The following is a 21273-nucleotide window of genomic DNA, read 5'->3' as shown; positions in this document are numbered from 1 at the left end:
AGTGTCTGTGCCCACATCTGGAGGACTTCATAGAATCCAAAGTAAGCCTCTGATGAGTGGTATTGTGTTTTGGCTTTAATATCCTATGTCTCAAAATACGTTAATTTGTCTGTGTAGCTGGAATCTTCTATATAGCTGAACAAGTAAAGCATATCCTGATGCCATCTTTATTGTCCTTCAGAATTTTCAAGGGTGAAACCTTGATCCTCTGTTGAGCTCTTTGTCCCTTGAGGAATGTGGACCTGTCAGAGCCTCCTTTTACAGAAGGGTCACCCCATGGACATTTGTTCAGTGAATGCCTTTGATCCATAGAGTTGATCGAGGGTATTTGGAAAGGATGGGCTACACAGAGGATAGGTAAGGCACATTTGGACTTTAAACCTAATGCCCCAATCTTACTGCTTAGTTCCAAACACTAAATACCTCTCCAGATTTTTAAAGTCTCTTTCAAAACCAAGAAAAACCAAATAATAATGACAGCCAGTTGGACCTGCTGTATGTTTAGAAAGGAAACTCGGTCTCAGGGCGGAGCAGACCAAGGAGGGAAGTAACTGTGCAGTTATACCAGCCTCATAGTTTGAAAGAGCAGGATTCTCCTTGCCTGTCACCCACCCCCCTACACACATGTACACACATGTACACACATGTACACACATGTACACACACCCGCAATCCCGAGTTGTTGTTCCGCTGCACGGGAGACTGGTTCTGTGCGTGTTTCCTGAAATCTTGTAAGCCAAAGACGGGAAGCACGTGGGCTACATGGGGGAATGTGTTTTGAGGTGGCTTAGTGACTGTTTGGTTACTTGTATATTTATGATTTAGGTCAGATACTTAGCTGTTTAGATTTTTATTGTTTTTACTTCTTTGGAATGAATGGCCATGGTCCTCACTTTCCCCCAGGTCTGAGCAAGCACTGTGCAGTGTGGTAGTGGCCGACCCTGACCCTGGCCCAGTGAGGACCGACCTCCACTTGCCCGGAGGCATGGTCGGCAGCCGGAGGGTGTGCCGGGGTGACGTGGCCTGCCGTCCATCAGCCTTCCATCGACGCTGGGGGCTCCAGAAACAATTCCAGAGTGTATCCCAAACTGAGTTATCCCAGTTGGCCCTCTTTGGCTTTTGACTTCTTTTTCTGTCCCATCGCTCTTAACATAAAGTCTACAGTCTTTAACTGGGGATGAAGTGTGAAATCTGAGCCAGTGTGGTCTAGTCGGTGCCTGCCTCTCAGAGACTCGCCTGGTGCCAGGCGACCCCCGCCCCGCTCTGCAGTCCACTTACCCAGGCCGCCTTCCAGGTCTTCCTTCTGTAGCTGCATGTTCTGCCCACCTCAGGTGTGTGGTGCTGTGTTCTGCCTGGAGCACCGTCTGCCCTCCTTCTCTCCACCTGCATTTGTCAAGCCCTCCTGTGCCCCCCTCAGATCTCAGCCTAAATACAGCTTCCTTGTGGAAGCCTTCCCGGCCCATCAGACCTGGCCTCAGGCCACTTGCACGTGCCTCGTAGCAGCCGGTACTTTCCTTCACTGCCCTCATCCCCGTTTGCGATGGTGTTGTTGACTGGATTCGCTGATAGCAGTGCCTGCCACCCCCACTCCACCCAGACCGTCATAGACATGATGACCGTGTCGCTGTCACGGTTGACTGTCCAGTGCCTGGTGCCGTGTCTGGCACGTAGTAGCTGCTCAATCAGTATTTGTTCAATTAATGAATTAACTTAGGGAAATGGCCACCCGCTAAAATATCCTTAGGAGGTCTAACATGGAATTTATTATTTTAAAAATAGAATTAGTGGGAATTCTCTGGTGGTCCAGTGGTTAGGAGTCCGTGTTCTCACTGCTGAGGGCCCAGTTCAGTCCCTGGTCAGGGAACTAAAATCCCACAAGTCGTGTGGCGTGGCCAAAAAAAAAGGAATTAGTACCTGTTTGTAAAGGTCCAGTTATATATTCCTATAAAATTGTTGACCTGTCCTTGAAGTCTGTGCCTGTAATGCATTTTTTTCTTCCAGGTGGGGACCAGGGTTTACTGAACACGTTTTTTAGCAGCTGGGCAACAGCAGATATCAGAAAACACCTGCCATTTATTTATAACCTAAGCAGCGTTTCTATATACTCCTACCTCCCAGCATTTAAAGCGTAAGTGCAAAGGGTTTAACTGTCTTGGGGGGCGGTGAGGGCAGGGGGCTGGGGTTTTAAGATTTTTGGGGTGCCTCGTCATTCTTTGGGCAATAACAGGTGAAGGCTTTGGGGGAAGTCTTTTCTCTTGTAAGAAACTTGACTGTAATGGGAAGAGGCCGTGATGTTATTCATCATTTTATGTTCGGAGTAACCCAGAGGGCACTTAGCTGCCTGTGGGACAAGGTTCCCCTCGGTTCCTGGGGGGCCTGGCCCTCTGATGAATCATCTGTGTGTCGTGATCAAGAACACTGACTGGGGACAAATTCAGCCTCTGCCTCATGCCACCTGCTGAGCCTCAGCTCTGTAAGAGGAGGGTGTGATCAGCTCCCTCCGTGGTTGTGGTGCGGATGACACAAGATGCTAGCAGCAGTGTGGTGTCAAGGTCAGTAGCAGGGCCTGTGGAGCTGGGCTGCCTCACTTGACATCCTGAAGAAGCCACTTCCTGGGTGCTCACTAGTTACTGAACTTGCAGGGTAGTGGACATTGGGCTTGTCGCTGAACCCTCTGCCTCAGTGTCCTCCAGAGGTTATTGTGAGGCATTCATGTGAAGAGGTAAGAAGAGAGCCTGGCCTACCCTTAGTAGGTAGCAAGTGATGGGTCCTCTGTGTTTGGGAGGTGGTCTAGCAATACGAGTGATCCCTCAGCCAGAGAGGCAAGGCACGTGTCCTCACTCTACCATTTCCCTACCGTGTGGCTTAGGCTCTGGGCCTCAGGTCTGCTGGTATGCAAAATGAGGCGGGAAATAGTCCCTTCCTCGTCGGGCTGTCAGGATGGAGTGAGTTCAAACGCATAAAATGCTCGGTGGATGTATGTTGGGTTTTGGCAGCATGCTTATTTTGCACCGTTCCTGGTGCATTTCTAATTCAGCAACTGATAGAGCCTAGTAACAGCGCTTGTCTCACTGTGAGGGCCTGGGCCCTGTCCTTTAGCCTCTGACTCATTTGTGTGGAACCAAGAAGATGATTCAGGTTTCGTGAGCGGAGGCCAAGCTGTCAGATGGATCCTGAGAGACAGCCGTGAGCAGCGACGCTGTTCGCTGTGTTGGGCTGGGCTCTCTGATCTCCATCCCGCATGGGCACACGGCCGAGTGAGCAGAAAACAAAGGGCCTCTCACTCCTCTTATTTCATTATCCAAAGTCCTCTCCAGAAGCCTTGCCCCACCGTTAACGAGCATGCCTGGCTTTTTGTGGCAGAAATGTTTCCTTTTCAGTTCTTTTGTGGGCAGACTCTGTCAACATCCCCCAGATAAAGAGGACAAGTATCTTGTATTCTTTCCTCCCTCCCTGTTGTCTTGGCATATGTCTCTGACATGTTACAGCCTCTTGATTCTCTTCCCTTTCCAGAACAAAACAGGCAAACTCTCAAACATACCAGCTGTGGTCTGTGTAAAGCAAGCAGAACGGGATTCACTATCAGGGGATGGAATAGGAGAAGCATTATTTTCTCCTCTGGTCCTCAGCCTTTTAAAGTACAAGCCTGTCTTGCTTGGAAGTGTGGCCTGACTCTTTTTTTCTTTTTTTTTCAGTTTCAGGTGTACAGCAGAGTGATTCAGTTACTTTTTTTTCAGATTATACTCCAATATAGGTTATTACAAGATAGTGAGTATAATCCCCTGTGCTATACACTATATCCTTGTTGCTAATCTTTTTGATGTGTAGTAGTTTGTATCTGTTAATCCTAAATTCCTATTTGTCCCTCCACCTCCCCTTTCCCCTTTGGTAGCCATAAGTTTGTTTTCTGTGTCTGTGAGTCTGTTTCTCTTTTGGATATAGATTCATTTGTATTATTTTTTTAGAGTCCACATATGGGTGATAACATAGAGTATTTGTTTTTCTCTGTCTGACTTACTTCACTAAGTATACTAGTCTCTATGGGCCTGAAATTCTTTATGATCCTTATTGCCTCATAACTAACCCTGCCAGTTTGAACAGCCTTCCTGCAGACCGTGGTAGCTTGACCTTCTAGAACTGAATTAGTCTATAAGAGGGCAGTTGCTTAATTTAATTGACTAGATTCAGCTGAGCAAGCAAAAAGGTGAACGTGCAAAGGAGGTAGACTCATTAGTGGTGTGAGCATTTCTACCCCTCATTCCACTCCAGTCTGCCCGGCGAGCTTGTGTGCTGAGACGACTCTGTTGGGGAGACGTGAATCTGACATCCTCCCTGTTGGGCTCAGTTCCCAAACAGCGTTGACATAGAGTTTAAAGATTCGTGTCTTTCATGTAATGTGGCCCCATTTCCTCTATGGCTCATTGGGACTCCCTCTGATTTTCACCTTACTACCGAAGTTGAACATATTGTCCCTTTAGTGATAGCCTGGTTTGCACAGACCCTGCTTGCCTTTATTTTATTTTGACAGAGAGCAAGAAGCAGGTGGAGCAGAGTTAAGTTATTTGGGGGCAAGACAGACTTATTTGCTGGAACCTCGGCCCCCCTCTCTCAGGAACCCAGTTTCTATATCCTCTAAGTGAATTTCCCAGCGAAATGGTTAGGATGGTTTCTTCTTCCTGGCTCAAGAAATGAGTGCGCATTTTGGCAATCTGCTTGGTGTACTGCCATGTAACCGTAGTGGAGATGACGCACTGGGAGGTCAGGAGCAGCTCCAGCATTAGCTACACGTCAGCTGGCGTGTGGCCTGACGGGAGTTAATGCTGCCTCTGTGCAGCTCGCCCTGGGGGGTGTCAGCTCTTACAGTTTGGTGATGAAGCTTCTCAAAGCCATGCCTTGGCCTCACCCCATTGCTGCCTATTTAGGAATATGGAAACGAGATCACAGAACTCGTTTTCCCTTCCCTTTGCCAGAGAATCCTTTTGTTTTTCTTGCAGATATCTGTCTCCAGAGACATTTTTCCTTACATTTCTTCTACAATTGGGAAGGGCTGAAAAGGCAGACAGTTACATTTCTTTTTTGTTTCGAGTTAACATAAAATTCAAGTTAACCAAAAATTTTAAGCTGAAGTAGACGGTCATGAACATTTGGGCTGCCATGGCTACTCAACCAAGAGCCCTGTGCACTGCTGGGACCTCAGCGTGAATTCACAGTCCCACTGTGGGGCTCAGGGTAACCTTGGCGGCCTCCAGGACCGAGTGGCTCTGTGGTGTGCTGGCCTCCCCCAGGATAGCACAGGTGGTGGCAGGTAGAACGAGACCAAGGAGTGGTTTAGAGGCTTCGCGGAAGGAGTCGAGAATTTGCCTCACCAACTTCTAGCAGCCATGTGCCATGAGATCACCAGGACAGTATTTAGATGCCCCAGAATCTTAGCTCCTTGGATATCTTAGACCGGCGTAGCCTCTTGCTGTTACCTGAAGTTTCTGCTAAAGGATGGCCTGACATGAATCAAATTTAACATGAATTGGAGCCACGGACATAGCATATCTAAAGCCTTTCTCTACATACCACTTGGACAGAACAAAACACAAAGGAAAACACACTTATTAGTTTTAGCACTTTGAGTGGATACTCAAACATAGCTTCTGAAAAACAAAATTAGTAATATTTTCTGTAATAGAAGATCCTGTTGAACACAGCCTAATTTGAGAACTAAAATGCTTGGCTTAGTAACTTTTCAGTTAGTTAGTAATATATGCGTTGAGAAACAAGCTCATAAATGCATTTGTTAATGAAGTAATATTTCTGAAAGTGCCTAGCATAATGTTTGGGAAATAGCAGCTTCTTAGTTAATATTCATTTCTTTATGTTTTCTCCATCTGGAGGGCCTGTTTTATCCATGTAGCATAGAATTTGGCTTGTGCATAATGTTAGGCAGAATCTCATTAGTCTTTTTGAAATCAGCCATTTAGTTCCATTTTTACTTTCTGTTAAATCCACTGACTAAAAGCTGTTTATGTCATATCATGCTATATAAATGGGCCTAAAGCAAAGGTAAAGAATTCTCTGGTATTGCCTCGAACGGCCATACAAATTAATTGGTCAAATTGATTGACTACAAAGCTTGATTTACCAAATAATTTCCAAATAAATATTTTAACCTACTCTTTTACTTGAGTTTAAATATGATCTGAGACCTGGCTTGGTAGAATCTCAGACACTAGATCTAGAAACCCAAAATATATTTTTTCCATTTGTTTACTGCTTTAAACGTTCCTGAGGATATTCATATCTATTATTTCTTTCCCAGGAATGTGGCTTATTCACTAGACCTTATCAAACCTCTTTAAAATCAATATTTTCCAAAAGCGAAATTGAACCTTTAGTGTCCTAATTTCTGTTGTTCTTGTGTATTTCTGATTTGATTGTTTTTCCTTGATCCCTGAGACACCCTTGGCTTAATCTCTCTTTGGGACTATTGTCATTGAAGCCATACATTTTCTGTGTTCATTTCTTTTCACACTCCTACGTCTTCACCTAAAGGCCTGAGGAGTTGTAGTTTGTGTAGCTTTTATTTTTTCAGCCATTTGTTGGTCCAGCCACTGTTCATTCAACCTGAAGCATGTAGAGGGTGCCTCACATCTCTGCTCACTGAGGACCACAAAAATGAACGAGGACGTTGTAGTCTAATCAGCCTGGCAAATGCAGGTTGATTGCATCCCATCATGGTTTGAGTGTTGAAGAATCAAGTCTGTGGTTTCACGGATGTCTTCTTCCTCTTTCTGGGTGTTAGTGATGCTTGTCAGGCCCCAGGCGCCCCATTTCTCAGCATGGCCATCGGTTCATTGTGACTTCACCTCTAAGCATGTATCAGATCACCTGTCCTCAGATCTTACTGATGCTGCCTATTCTGCTTCCCGACCTGGGTCCTCATCACGAAGGGGGAAGCGTCCACGTCAGAGCCATCCCAGCCTTCAGAGGCTGGTCTGACAATAGGCACAGAGGGCATGAGGAGTGACATCTCATGGGCAGGAGTCGGGTTGAGAAATGCCATCTCAGCAGGAGAGGGAGTTCGTGGGAGGGGAAAAGGCGTGGGGATTGAGTGGAAGACGCACCCTCCACAGAGGTCTCAAGCTGGTGGGCCGCAGACTCTATTTGTCCCACAGATATATTTCATTTTCCTTGCATAGTTTTCTTTCTTTATTTTCTCAGTTGTTTATGCTTAAAAATGAGGCAATTTCACATGAAATGCAGATTTCCAAGCTCTTTTGAAAAGTCAGACCTTTGGTGGGATGTGGGAGAAGAATGTCAAAGATGATTGTTACAAGTATGGGACCTAAGCGGGTGGAATAAAGGAGCTGCCGTTTCCTGAGATGGGGAAGATTGTGAGCAAAGCAGGTTCGCAGGGGCAGGGGCCGACCAGAGATGTATCAGGTGTATTAAGTTTGAGGTGCGTATTAAACATCCTGGTGAAAATGTGGAAGAGGTAAGTAGCTACAGGAGTTGGGAGTTCAGGAGAGAGACTGGGTGAGACTTAGCTATGGAAGTGTCAGCATATAAGTGATATTTATAGCCGGGAGACAAGATGATATAACCAAGAGAGTGGTTATGATAGAAAAGAGTCCTGGAGACTGGGCCCTGCGACAGGGAAATGTGGAGCAACAGGAACAAGAGACCGAGAACAGCAAGGCAGGAGGAAACCCAGCAAAGTGAGGTGTTGCACAAGCCAAGCAAGAAAACGTTTCAGGAAGGGGAAGTGATCCCTCTGTGTCAGATGCTGTGATAGGTCAGGTAAGAGGACAGCTGAGAGGTGGCCCTGGACCTAGAATGTGGAGGTCAGCGGTGACTTGGGCAGGGGCATTCCTGGTGGAGCGGTGGAGGACAAAGCCTGATTGCAGCAGGTCCAAGAGAATGGAGAATTGGAACTCTTCTGAAGCATTTTCTTTAAAAGGGAGAAGGGAAGTGGGTTGGTAGCTGGATGGGGGTGTAGGATCAAGAGAGGGGGTGGTTATTTAAAGATGGGAGAAGTTACAGCATGTTTGTTGTATTGATGGGAATGATCAAGGAGGGAGGGGGAGAGCACTAGTAATGCAGAAATCTGGAGGGAGACTTGCTGAGTGACGTCCTCGACTAGGTGAAAGGGGATGCGTCCTAGTGCACAAGTGGAGAGGCTGGCTTCAGGTAAGAGCTAGGTTGGTTGTGTGGGCACAGAGGCAGGTAGGTGGCTGTATTTTTTTGGTTGAATGAATGAGTGAATGAATGAGCGAGCAGTCAGCCCGGAGAGACTAAGGACGACACACCACCCCTGGGAAAGTCTCCCTAGTGGCCTGGCATCATGAGGCTTTCCCTGCTACTCTGTGACCAGAGGCCAACCTGGTAGGTTGGCATAGTTGACTAGGTCCAAGTTGAGGTTATTAAAGTCTGGGTTTGAGTACTGTTGTTTTTGTGATTTCCAGGACACAGTTGGGAGGGTTATTTAGCTTGAAAGGCAGGGAAAAACCAGGTGGGTCCCTGGAGGCCACCGTTGTTTGCTGCTAGGTAGCAGCTGTCTTCTGCTGATAGGAAAAGCACTTGCCCCAGGGACCCCCCTCACCAGGTCCACTCTCTGCATGACCAGCCCACCCCTTGAGCACTTGGGTTTATGACTCTTGATTTAGACTGTGAGTGGGTAAGAAGAGGAATTTTTTGGTGAGAGAGGAGAGGTGGCTGATTGGCTGTGGGGAAAGGTTCGTGTATAAAAGGGAGCCTGAGAAGGTACGAGAGTGAGTGGCCGCGGATCAGAGAACATGAGTCACTGAAATGGGCAGAGGATGTTTGGCATGGCTGCCATGTTTCCCAGGGAAGGGTCGCACCAGCAGTGCTGCATCTCTCTTCCTTGGTACCTGATTGAACATTGCACACAGAGAGCTTCGTGAGAACTAAAATTAATCCTGTGTGCACTGTTGTGGATTAGTTCCTTTTCTGCTCTGACCGGTTCTGTAGTCTCATCCACACGTTACCGGCTGCATTTCTCAACTGGTAAACTAGTCATGAAAATTCTATCTGATCTTTTGGTAACACCAGGTCACAAGGATTATTTTAACGGCTAACATAAGCACTATTATTGCTGGCTTGGGTTCAAACTATGTCTTGTGATCTGGACGTCACTTTTGAGATTCTATCAAGTTAAAATTAGAGCACTTATTTTAAGAGATGTATGCAAGCTGAGACAAATCCCCATTAGTCGGTCAGAATGAATGGCTCTTAGTAATTTAGAGACAATTGTGATATGTACCCGACTTCTTTTTTCCTGGCTGGTAAAATTTGGTGGATAAATCAGGCAGTGAGTCAGTGAATCTTCCGGTTATCCTTGCTGAGAGTTGAGGTCAGTCGAACTTAATCTTCTGACGTCAGCGTTTCCCCTTCTTGTTCATCGGCCGCTTTGCTTTTGACTAAAAAGGTGACATAAGTTCTGACTGTCGTGCCTTTGATGAGAGAGAGAGATACCACCAGAGTCATATCCTGGGTTACCCTTCTCTGAGAAACAGCCCCACCCCCGGTTTGCATTTAGGCTAAATTATTCTTTTAAGCAAGAAGTAATTTTCCCTTTTACTTATGACCTGTGCTCTTACTTATTTCATTTTGACATGGTTATTTTGTATTTTTCATAAATGACTAAAAAATAAATTGATTGAAGTGATAGAAAATGATTTTAAAAAACATCCCTCAGGGAACATGATTGTGACAAAAATAATTACATGAAATCCATATCTAGGTTAATGGAAACTCTAGATGGAAAAACTAAGACCTTTTGCTCATCTTTTTGGCAAACAAAGTGTTTTATTATGAAAGCTAATGGAGCAGGATGTTCAGGCTACTTTGTTGTGTAAATAAACACCATTCTGTTTGTATAGTGACAGCGTAGTTAGATAAACTGTGTAACTCATAAACCTTCATACGTGGCGGCCAGTGTTGTTAGGCCTAATAAGGCTGCCCCTGGTATGGAGCCCAGGGCAGTCTTAGGCGATCACCAGGGGCGCCCTACTGGGTGTCTGCCTTTTGCACAGCTGCCGAGTCTGTCTTCAGTTCCTCCTACCTTTCTGTCTGAGCTCCATGGTTCCCACTCAGCAGCTGCCTTTCTTCCCAGCCTCAAAGGGCCCTTGGGCTGACCAAAACCTTCACATGCAGTGACTCACCAGGCCTGCTCTTCTCATAAAGCGTCCTTGCTCTGAAACTTGTTTTTCTCCCACCCCTGTTCATTCCCGCAGGTCTGTCAGGTCGATGGCACTTAGGTTCAGGTAACGCCTCAGTACCTAAAAAACAGGTTCCTGTTCCTTACTCTGCAGAAATAGGGCTGACCGTAGCCTGAACCCGTGACATCTGAAGCCTCTGCTTGATGCCTGTAAGCCCCCAGCATCTTCCTGACTCCCTCCCTCGTGCACCTCTCTGCCGTCAGCCTCCTGAATCCTCGAGCTCTTCCTGGTCTGCCCCTCAGTACCCTGGCCCCAGTCATTTTCTCGAGAAACCTCTCACTCTGTGCATTTTGCGATTTGTTTTGTTGCTGGGATTTGGGGAGCTGTCGGGAAGGGACATCACATCGTGCAGCCTGCCACAGTTCTGCTGACCTCTTAACCCTCCCCACCCTCCCCCCATCTTACTGGCACCCAAGGAATTCCTCGCCTTTGAGCAGAAAGGGCAGTTCTACCCACATTTAGAACCCTTTGAGACCTCAGTTTCTACCTCTAACAGACTTATGCTAACACATATATATGGAATCTAAGAAAAAAAAGAAAAAAAAGGTCATGAAGAACCTAGGGGCAGGACGGGAATAAAGACACAGACCTACTAGAGAATGGACTTGAGGACACGGGGAGGGGGAAGGGTAAGCTGGGACAAAGTGAGAGAGTGGCGTGGACATATATACACTACCAAATGTAAAATAGCTAGTGGGAAGCAGCCGCATAGCACAGGGAGATCAGCTTGGTGCTCTGTGACCACCTAGAGGGGTGGGAGAGGGAGGGTGGGAGGGAGGGAGACGCAAGAGGGAGGAGATATGGGAACATATGTATATGTATAACTGATTCACTTTGTTATAAAGCAGAAACTAACACACCATTGTAAAGCAATTACACTCCAATAAAGATGTTAAAAAAAAAAAAAAAAAAAGAACTTTCTTAAAACCAAGACTGCTCGGTCGATGAAAGGACTATCCAATTGATAGAATTTTTCACATTGTTAGGGTGGAATAGGTAAAGAAGGTAATTTTGAGAAAGGGGGTCCTTCCCCTGGCCACAGAAGGTGACAGTGATTTAGCATTAAAGAAGTACTTAGGCATCATGGATTCATGAAGGTAGAGCCCAGGCCTGAGCCACAGGGAAATGCAGGGTGTGGACCGTCCGCAGTGGTGTTCCTGTTGACATGCAAGGAGAAGGCCACGGGCCACGTGGGGAGGAATCCGCCCGGCACGAGGCCAGTACCCAGGGAGGTGGCAGAGGCCCCTGAGCCACCTCGGGGCACAGACAGAGCCAGAGGCTGAGGTGTGCGGTACTGCCTCCCGCAGAGACCGGGCCGTCTTGCGGTGCGGGCGTGTTGGCCGCTTTGCGGTGGCATTCTACTGTGGATTGGACCGTGTGCCCTTCCTCTGCATTCACTCTGGGAAGGCCCTTAGGCACTGCCCAGCACAGTCCAATTGTGGGTCCTAAGATGCACCACCACCTGTTTCTTGCTCTTGTTTCCCCCCTTCCCCCCTAAACTTTGTGCAAACGGTATCCCTCTGAGAACAGTCTTCAGACAGTGCTAAGTTGTTTGCTTTGTAGCTTTCTTTCCTATTAATTACTTTCTGCTTCTCTGTCCTTGACTGTACTGGGGGTGTTTCCAGGGCTCATTTCCAACTTTGATATTGACCGTCTGTAGGCAGGGAGTTAATCCGTGGAGTAACAAATGACACTCTCAGATGATGTCCTTATAATTCTGGGAGTGTCTCACAAGTACAGCCTAGTTGTGGACGAGAACCTTGGCTCTGGAGCCAGCCTGCTTGGGTGGAATCCCAGCCTTGCCACTCACCAGCCACGTGATCCTAGACAAGTTAACTTCTTCCTGCCTGGGTTTCCTCGCATAGTTGTTTCTGGAGATTAACTGAGGTAAACCATGCAGATGTTAACCAGTGCCTGGCACATGTGAGTACTCAAGACAGGTTAGCTGTTCCGATGCCCACTGCTTAAGCGGTTGTGAACTGTCAGGGGAGTGGGCTGGAAGGGAATAAAGTTCATGCTATGTTCATGTTTTATCTTAATTAGTGTTGCTACCTCTCATGGCTCTCACGTAATGACTGCGTGTGACGTTTAAATTAGGCTCGGCAGGTCATGGGTTGAGACTTACTGGTCAGTTAATAAAGGAGACGCAAACAAGTGTTATTGCTCCAGGCAGGGAAGTCAGGGCAGGAGGAGTGGGTGTCTGCGGAGCTGGAAGGGGCACCTCCTCTTTCACATGTGCTCTGTTCTGGTTTTAGGCTTACGTGTACCACTAGGAAGAGGCAGGGCCTGTTGTCCCCGCCCATCCCCCCCCGCCCCACCAGCACGCAGGTATCAGGTCTCTGGGCTGGGTTCCCCCATCACCGTTGGAACGTTTGTTGAAGGCCCTTCTCTTAATCCTGCTCATCTTTCTCAGCCTCGTCTGAAGCCTCTTGTGAAAACCTCCACCTGCAGTAATTGCTTTGGAATGTCCATAGCCCTTCATGTCAGCACTGCCCTGCTGGCCCCGACTTGTTGCCGTGCTTGTGCTACCGTTTCTTATTTTTATGTAGATGCCTCATCTCCATGTTTGGATAAAGCCTCTCAGGGTTGCACACTGACCACAGCATAGTGCCTTACACGTAACAGTTGCTTATTTAATTGACAGCCCTCTCTATGCACAGATTTGAGCATTATGATTTATCCTTTTAAGGATAACACTGAGAGTTCTTGTGTGTATATGTGCACACGTATGTGTGTGCATGTAAAATATACCACGTGTATAAAATAGAGAGTAAGCTTGGGGATATCAAGTATCCACTTCATCTTCAAAAGAAATGCACTGGAGGATAGTTATCCTTAGGAGGAAATTTACAGTAAGCTCTCTTTTTCTTGCATGGTTTTGGAGTAGCATCATGGTAGGATGGTAACAGCTTAGGTTTAAGAGAGGGGCAAAACTGTGCCGAATCCCATCTCTGCCACTAAATAGTCGTATGGCTCTAGGCAACTCACTTAGCCTCTAGGAGCCTCCATTTAACACATTAGTAAAATTTACCTGGCAGAACTATTATTCCCAAATGTGTACTGAAAGAATTTGGGCCCCAAACATAGTAAACTGTCAGATAATGATAGCTATATAACAGGTCTGTGACATTAAAAACAAAACAAAAAACAGAAAAACCTTTAGGAGATAAGAAAAGTTACATGAATAGAGTTTGCATTGTTTTGATCTGTACGTCATGCTCAAATATTTCGGTTGCCTATAGGATAACTCCACTTAAAATCTGACACTTGAGCCCAACACCCAAGGATCTGTCCCATTTTACCTTTCCCTATCAAAGCTTCCTCTTTGGCTCTCATTGGAGGACACTCGGTCTGGTACACACATGCTCACCTGATACCTGCATCCCCCTGCCTACAATTCCCTGTATTAGCACCAGCTACCCAGCTCCTATCTGTTGGACAAATTTTACACATCCTCTATCTCAGCACCTCCTGCCCCACTGACCTTAGCTTTCAGTGACCTCCTTGCTTCTATCTACCTCTATCTCAGTCACATCCTCTATCTCAGCACCTCCTGCCCCACTGACCTTAGCTTTCAGTGACCTCCTTGCTTCTACCTCTATCTCAGTCACATCCTCTATCTCAGCACCTCCTGCCCCACTGACCTTAGCTTTCAGTGACCTCCTTGCTTCTGAATTCCTAGGGCACTCACTGTTCCCATCTTCCTTTTGGCACTTGTATTCACCTTTACCATTATTTCATTTTACATGTATAGATTTCCTCCCAGCCAGAACAGGACCATTCTTAAGTCTTACTCTTTTTATATTATGAGATAATATAAAAAATGTGTTGTGTATTTAGTGAAATATAGTGTATATACAAGAGGATATACAAAAATGTTCAGTTTTTAAAACACCTTCACCACCCAAGTTCAGGAATGGAACATAACCAGTATCTTTGAAGCCCCTTTTCATCTTTCCCATCACAGCTTCCCCTTTCCTCCCAAGATAACCAATATCATGAGATTTACATTGATTACAGTTTTCTACTCTTTAAACAGTAGTTTTTTTTTTGTTTTGTCCTTATGTAAGTAGATTCATATGTATGTATTTCTATTTGAATTTGTATTTGTATAATTTCTTTTTTTCAACATATTTTAAAAAGTCATCCTTTTGCTATGTGATCTGGGTAGCTACAGTTCATTCATTTTCACTGCTATATTGTATTCTATGATACGAATATACCAGAAGTTGTCCTTAAAACAAAAACAGAATGGATAACCATCAAATTTCAGTGACATTCAACAATCAGCATGTATTTCTTGCTCATATGTTATTGAATAGTCTGGGACAGCTCTGATCATCTCAGCTGAGTTTGGAGCTAGGCCACAGGTTTGATCCACATCTGTTGTGACTGTCTCATTCTTCTGGAACCAGCAGGCTACCCAGGGTACATTCTTCCGCTGGCAGAAGTTGTAGCTTCTCAGGGAGGCTGAACAGAAACAAGCAACGCTATTTTAAGGCACACTGTCACCCTGCCCACATTTCATTGGTGAAAGCAAGTCATGCAAACATGCAAATATCAGTCAGGCAGGGAAGTGTACTCCCCCTGTAGAGACTGGGAAAAGGCATGAACGCTTGCTGAACAGTAATCTAAAGTGTAGTCATTTCAGTTGTTTCCAGTTTATGACTATTTCAAACGGTGCTACTGCTGTGAACATTTTGATTATGTTTCCTGCTGCACACATGTAAGAGTTTCTGTAGGGTATGTGCCTAGGAGCTGAGCTTCCTTCTGGGTTGTAGAGTGTGAGCATTTTCAGTTTTACTAGGTAATATCAAACGGTTTAACCAGTGGCTGTACCTCTGGTATCCACGGTGGATCAGTGTTGGGTTGTTGCGCTGACCCACTGCTACTTTGGGATTTTGTGTATATTTAACATATAATTGAATAATTTTAGAAGTCTAAACTTGTTTCAGTGAGCTCAGCTTTTTTTTCCAACCACCGCTGCAGGATGGACGGTGAACTGTCAGAGCTCAGAATGCACTAACCGTCTCAACTTGTGCTCTCTTGGCAGATTTGGTGCAAATGCCAAAGTTGTGCATTTCCTAGGACGAATCAAACCGTGGAATTATACTTACGATCCTCAAACAAAAAGTGTCAGAAGTGAGTCCCATGATCCCACTGTGACTCATCCAGAGTTTCTCAACCTGTGGTGGGACATCTTCACTACCAGCGTTTTACCTCTGCTTCAGCAGTTTGGCCTTGTCAAAGACACCCGCTCATACGTACACGTGGTAGGTTCTGTTTTTTTCCTTCAGGTAATTTGATGCTGTATTTTTTAAAACTTGGTATACTAGTAGAGATGGAATATTCAGTGGTATTTTGAACAAAGAGATAAAGTAAGACTTTGTGGAAAGAAAACGATGTCCATCTTAGAGTGGAGAAATATTACCAGCAAAGATTAGAGCAGAAGTAGATTTTGTGGCAAATTTCATTAGACCTGGGAGCACAGGAAAGGTTTTTAGAGGTTTAGATGGATAGAGAGATAGATAGATAGATAGATAGATAGATAGATATTATATATATATATATATATATATATATATATATATACCCATATGTTATAACTATAAAATTCTTAGCCCATTGTCCTAAGATTGTAAGATTATTCCCAAAAAAATAGTGGTTTACAAAAACAAAGAACGCCCCATTTCATGTTTTAGAAACTGCAAGTATTTAAATATACCTATTTTATTTTTGCCATCCGTGTAGAAGAATATATTCCAAGTGAAAATCACAATAACATGAACATACAGCAAATACTTTTCTAGGATTATTTTGATTTGCCATGTTTTACTCCTCTGGTTATACTGGATCTTGAAAAATAAATCTCTCTGTAAGAGGAAGATGACATTAACATTTACAGTAACAATTCTGACTTTAAAGGTCTTCCTCTGAGGTTTGTTCTTTTGGAAGACTTGGAAGAGGATGAGAAATTAAACTTTTATGTTACATATTAAGATAGAAAGAATAAAACCGAATGGGTAAATTATAATCAAGTCTTAACAGATCAGTTAATTACCTTGCTATAATTACAAGAGACTATAAGGTTATAAGAGAGCCTTTTCTTTGCTATGGTATAGATTTTAGCCATTTCACTTATGAGCACTTGTGCCAAAATATAAAAAGGAGAAAGGGAAAAATAACTAACACTTACATTCTTACACTAATTGCTTTATATGGACCAGGAAATAATACTTATACAGTACTTGGAACATTGCCTGGTACATAGTAAATGCTTAAGATGTCTATTCTTATTTAACCCTTATAAGCACTCTGTCAAGTAAGTATTATTTTTGTTAACATCCCCTTTTTATATATTAAAGTTAACTGAGGCTTAAAGCAGTCACGTACCTTCCCTTAGTCAGCAGCAGAACTGGGACTCGCGCCCAGGTCTGAGAGACTGCTGTCCTCACGAGGAGCGCTGTGAGCAGAGGAGTCTGCAAGAGGCTCCTGGTGTCGTTCCAGCGGCACGCGGAAGGCAGAGGCAGGACTAGTTCGAGGGAAGGACCTGACGTTGCCTCAGCTCTAGTATCATCCCGTGGAGTCTACCCAGACACCTTGGAATTCCAGGATATTTAAATACGTACATATATACTTATACCTACACATCTATATAGCAACAAAAACAGCTAATCAAACATTTTGTTCTACCATTTTCTCTGTTAAAAACAATACCTGTGTGTATTCATTTGCCTGCCTTTTTCTCTAAGATTTCCAGTACTATCACACCTGAGAGCTTTCTGAAGGCTAACTTTGATGTTCTTTTATGATACTATCGAAGTTAACTGCCTACCTGTGTGTAATGAGAATCGAATTTAATGCAGAGTAGGTTTGCTCCATTTCCTGCACATTTACCTTGTTCCTTCCACAACCCGAGGACTGAGGGTTATGAATCAAGGGAAGGTGAAGATGGGAAATGAAGACTTACTCAAAACTAAGCTAATTAACAGAAGCTGCAGGAATAGATACTACTTGGTAATAAGCTTGAACAGGAAGATAAATTTGGTGTATGGCTCAAACCGTTTAGCCCTCGCTTCTATAATGTGACAGCTGTGTATGTGGTGCGGCTCTCTGCTTAGGTTCTTTCTGAAGTGTAGCTTCTGAGGTACCATTTCGTTTAAGTTCTCAACCTTTCTGAGCCCACACAGATCAAGAACTTATCGTGAGACTTGTGTTCCCTTGTCCATCCATCTTACACTTTCTAATGAACTGTTGCAGCTTTCAGACTTGGTCTATACACTGGCTTTCTCTTGTGGCTTCTGTAGAAAGGTATGCAGAACTTAAACATTAACCCTACCCAATTAATTTGTTCTCCCTATGTTTTCACCGAGTCAAGAAGTCTTCATTTTGTTAGGAAAAATATCATGATCCTTGTATTTCTGTGTCTCGTTTTGTTTCATGTAATACTTTTCAGTTTTTGCTACCTTGCATGATAATTCATCCTGGTTCTTCTCACCTTCTTCAGTTTATTGCATTCTTTAAAATGGTCTTTCAGCTCTAAAGGAGTCTCTGATTATTCTCCCCTTTCTAGGAAAATGTCTCAGGAGCCGTATCACAGCTGTCCCTTGGGGAGATCCCGGCTACGGCACAGCCTTTTGTATCCTCAGAAGAACGGAAGGAGCGGTGGGAACAGGGCCAGGCTGATTACATGGGAGCAGATTCCTTTGACAACATCAAGAGGAAGCTTGACACTTACCTCCAGTAGAAACACTGCCCTTTTCCGTGGACACATCCACTTCACAGGCACTTGTTACTGATACTTAGTATCTAGAGCTGGGTTAAGAAAGGTCTGTTACAGTTGCTAGAGGCTTTCATTAAAATCCATCAGATGTGGGTGGAGGGTTTTGCAGGACAACTGGTGAGAACTGGGCAAAAGTTAAGTAGCAAATCTGTTATATGAACGACAGTTCTGCTTTTTAACCCTCAGCTTGTATTCCAGAAATTCTCAATTATGCTGATTGCCAACATACGTGGTAAGGGAAACTCAAATCTTAAGCTGTTAAGATGGCTGTATCAACTCTTAAAATGTGCCAAGCCAGGCTCCAAACCAGTCTCCCTTCAGAGTGGGACACAGTACCTGTCTCTTGCTTGCTTGTTGTACCCTTCACTAGACCTGCATTTTAGAATCGCCCAGAGGCTGCCAGAGTGATTGTAATTCTGCTTTCAGGTAAAGACAACCTATAATAACACTGCTGAGTGATTCATAAGCATATCAACAAATGGTGTTAACCCATTTTATTTCCTAGTCTTAGTGTCTGAAGATGTTCACCAGTTTTCTATGTACAGTAAGGCGGCATGCTAAAATGCTTTTGTTCAGTTCTGTATATCTGAAAACAGCAGTGTGATGGTTACCTACAGTGGCACCTTGTATGAAAAATAAAGATTTATTGACATATCTTGGTTGTCTAATTCAATTAAGGGCACCCACTCCCCTTGAAAAAAAAGTATTAGGGAATTTTTCATAATTTGTAGAATTTGTGTTTTAAAAACCAGTGTAAAACTTGACACTGAAATATATGCTTTAAAAGTTGGTTTCTAGATATCAAGAGATATCTGCATCTAGTGTTCTCCAGTGATGGTGATGGATCTAATAGATGGAGGAAAGGGAGATCAAATTAATCTGTCACCCACAGTTCTGTATGAAGTGGGTATTCAAATCTTAGAATATTGTAACCTTAAAATCATCATAGGTTCATTGTCAGTCTCTAAACATACTCAATCTTTCAGGACTGTTACAATCAATCAGTACCAGACCCAATGTCTTCGAGCATTTTTATCCATGGCTTAGAATGATAGAAGTATAAAGCATATTTATTCAATGTACAGGTGATTCTAGGTTGCAAGGATGGCAAGCTAGTGAAGGGTATGATCTAAAATGTCGTTTTAAAACTGAAGTGAGTAATCAGAAGTCATTCTCTTGAAGAAAGCAAGAGAGACCATGACAAGAAACGTTAGAGGTTTAACTGGCCAGAAGCCGCAGTGGCTTTTAATCTTCAAGATCACCTTCTTTTATTTCCACAATAGCCTATTGGTTACACAGGTCAGCCCTATTCAATAAGGGTGTGAATGAATATACAGGGTATGGAAACCTGGAGGGCAAGAATGTATGGGGGGGGGGCCACCTTGGAGGCTGGCTACCAGAAGAGCTTAAGAACCTGAGGACTTAACCTAAAATTGTAAACTGTTAAATGACAAACGATTTCTGAAGATAAAATAAGCTACGATTATTTGGACTGTGGAAAATGAGTTGCTGTGATCTTCAAAGTACATGAAGCACTACCAGAGATTTAAGTGCCTCTGCGTGTCAGGTGCCATGGTACAAAGACCCCTCAAGATACTCCTAGTCCAAGAATCTCTGCATTGAGAGGTATGAGCTGAACTCTTCCAATGAGAATCCAGTGCATAGAAAAATCTGGCTAAACTGAAATTAAATTCATTATAGTGTAATTTGCAAGTCATACAAATAGAGTCTTTATTTCTGGACAATCGATTTGTGCCTAATTTTAAAGTTCACTTCAGCCCTCCGTTGCTTTCACAGTCTCAATGGTCATAAAGATGTATCTGATTTCAAGGAAATACTTGAGCGTATTCCAGAAATTACATCTACCAAAGCATTAATTCAGTCATCTTAGTTTCACATCAAACACAATTTGAGTTGACATATATATTTAAGACAGACAACACAATAATTCATTGAACAAGCACTTAAGTACTGACCATATCACACATGTGATGGACATTAGAAATATAGGAGTGTACAAGACAGACATAGTTCCTTATGTTCCAGTAGGAAACAGACTGAAAGAGAAATGAACATGTATAATTGCAAATTATGCTAAATAAAGTACACTGACAACAGAAAGTCCAGCTTTAGGGCAGTCAGGAAAGACCTCCTACAAGATGATGATTAAGCCAGAAAGAGAGGCTCTGAGGTAGCCAACAGGGAGTGAGGAGAACGAAGAATATTCCCTTCAGAGGAAATTGTGCGAGCAGGCGAGAACTTGGTGGAAATAAAGGCTTATAAAACAGGATGGAGAGGTATGCAGTGGCTTCATAGGTGAAGGTATGGGCTTTGGATTTTATTTTAAATTCAACAGCAATTGATTGAAGTTTTATTAATGTAATTTATATTTAACTTTTTATTAATGGGGACTTATAGAGACATACAAAGGTAAGCAGAATAGTATAAAGAACCCCCATCACCCAATTTCAACAATTGTTTCATCTGTATCCCCACCAACTCTTCCCCTACTAGACTATTTGGAAGCAAATCCCAGATAAAAGATTTCATATGAAATATTCCCATATATCTTTAAAACATAAGGACTTCAGAAAATTATCTCACCAAGAAACTATTAATTCCAAATGTCCTCCATTATTTTGTGTTTTATTTCCACTTTGATCTTATTAAGATCCAAGTAAGGCCCATACAGTGCAATTGGTTGATATACATCTGATTCCGTCGTGTTTCCTAACCCTCCCTTCTTGTTTGTTGTTGCCTTGCAATTTATTTACTGAAGAAACCAGATGATTTGTCCTGTCTCCCACATTCTTCACTTTACTGATTGCAATTTGACATGTTTCCTTGTATTTTGTATTTCTCATAAACTGATTTAGAGGGCCAGTCAGATTAAGGTGTGATTTTTTTGGGGGGGGGGCAATACTTTATATATTGTTAGGTACTTCCAAACCTCCAGTTATCTTATGATATTAACTGCCATTGATGATCATTGCCTAGATACAGTATCTCACTGGGGTTGCAAAGTGGTGATACTCTCATTTATTAGCTGAAATATTTCTATATACTTCCATTCATCAGTAATTTGGTTACCCTGAGGTTGTTTCTATTAAAAGGGCAGGATAAATGCTTGATTCTTTCCCTTCACTCACTAGTTAGTATATAAAATAAGGAACTGGTTTAACAGTATCCTCCAAAGGTGGTTTTGATGGGGTTTATTCTAGTATCATTATGAATTAATGAATTTTAATACAGTTTGTTCAA

The 21273-nt window shown here is 43.6% G+C and overlaps 1 protein-coding gene across 2 annotated transcripts in view; it reads left to right on the top strand.

The window, feature by feature from the left end:
- The window catches only part of GYG1 (glycogenin 1), a 37447-nt gene extending 18781 nt beyond the window's left edge, over window positions 1-18666 (top strand). For both annotated transcript variants that reach the window (XM_082394397.1, XM_082394398.1), the window contains exons 5-7: window positions 2002-2128; window positions 15283-15502; window positions 17803-18666. In XM_082394397.1, coding sequence (XP_082250523.1) covers window positions 2002-2128; window positions 15283-15502; window positions 17803-17976 — 521 coding nt within the window. In that variant the 3' untranslated portion in view covers window positions 17977-18666. The remainder of the gene's footprint in view (window positions 1-2001; window positions 2129-15282; window positions 15503-17802) is intronic.
- The last annotated feature ends 2607 nt before the right edge of the window (window positions 18667-21273 follow it).

Source organism: Balaenoptera borealis, assembly GCF_965194805.1.
Source record: "Balaenoptera borealis genome assembly, chromosome: 5".
NCBI lineage: Eukaryota > Metazoa > Chordata > Mammalia > Artiodactyla > Balaenopteridae > Balaenoptera > Balaenoptera borealis.
The sequence above is the reverse complement of the archived record's forward strand: the minus strand, read 5'-3'. Positions and strand labels throughout refer to the sequence as shown.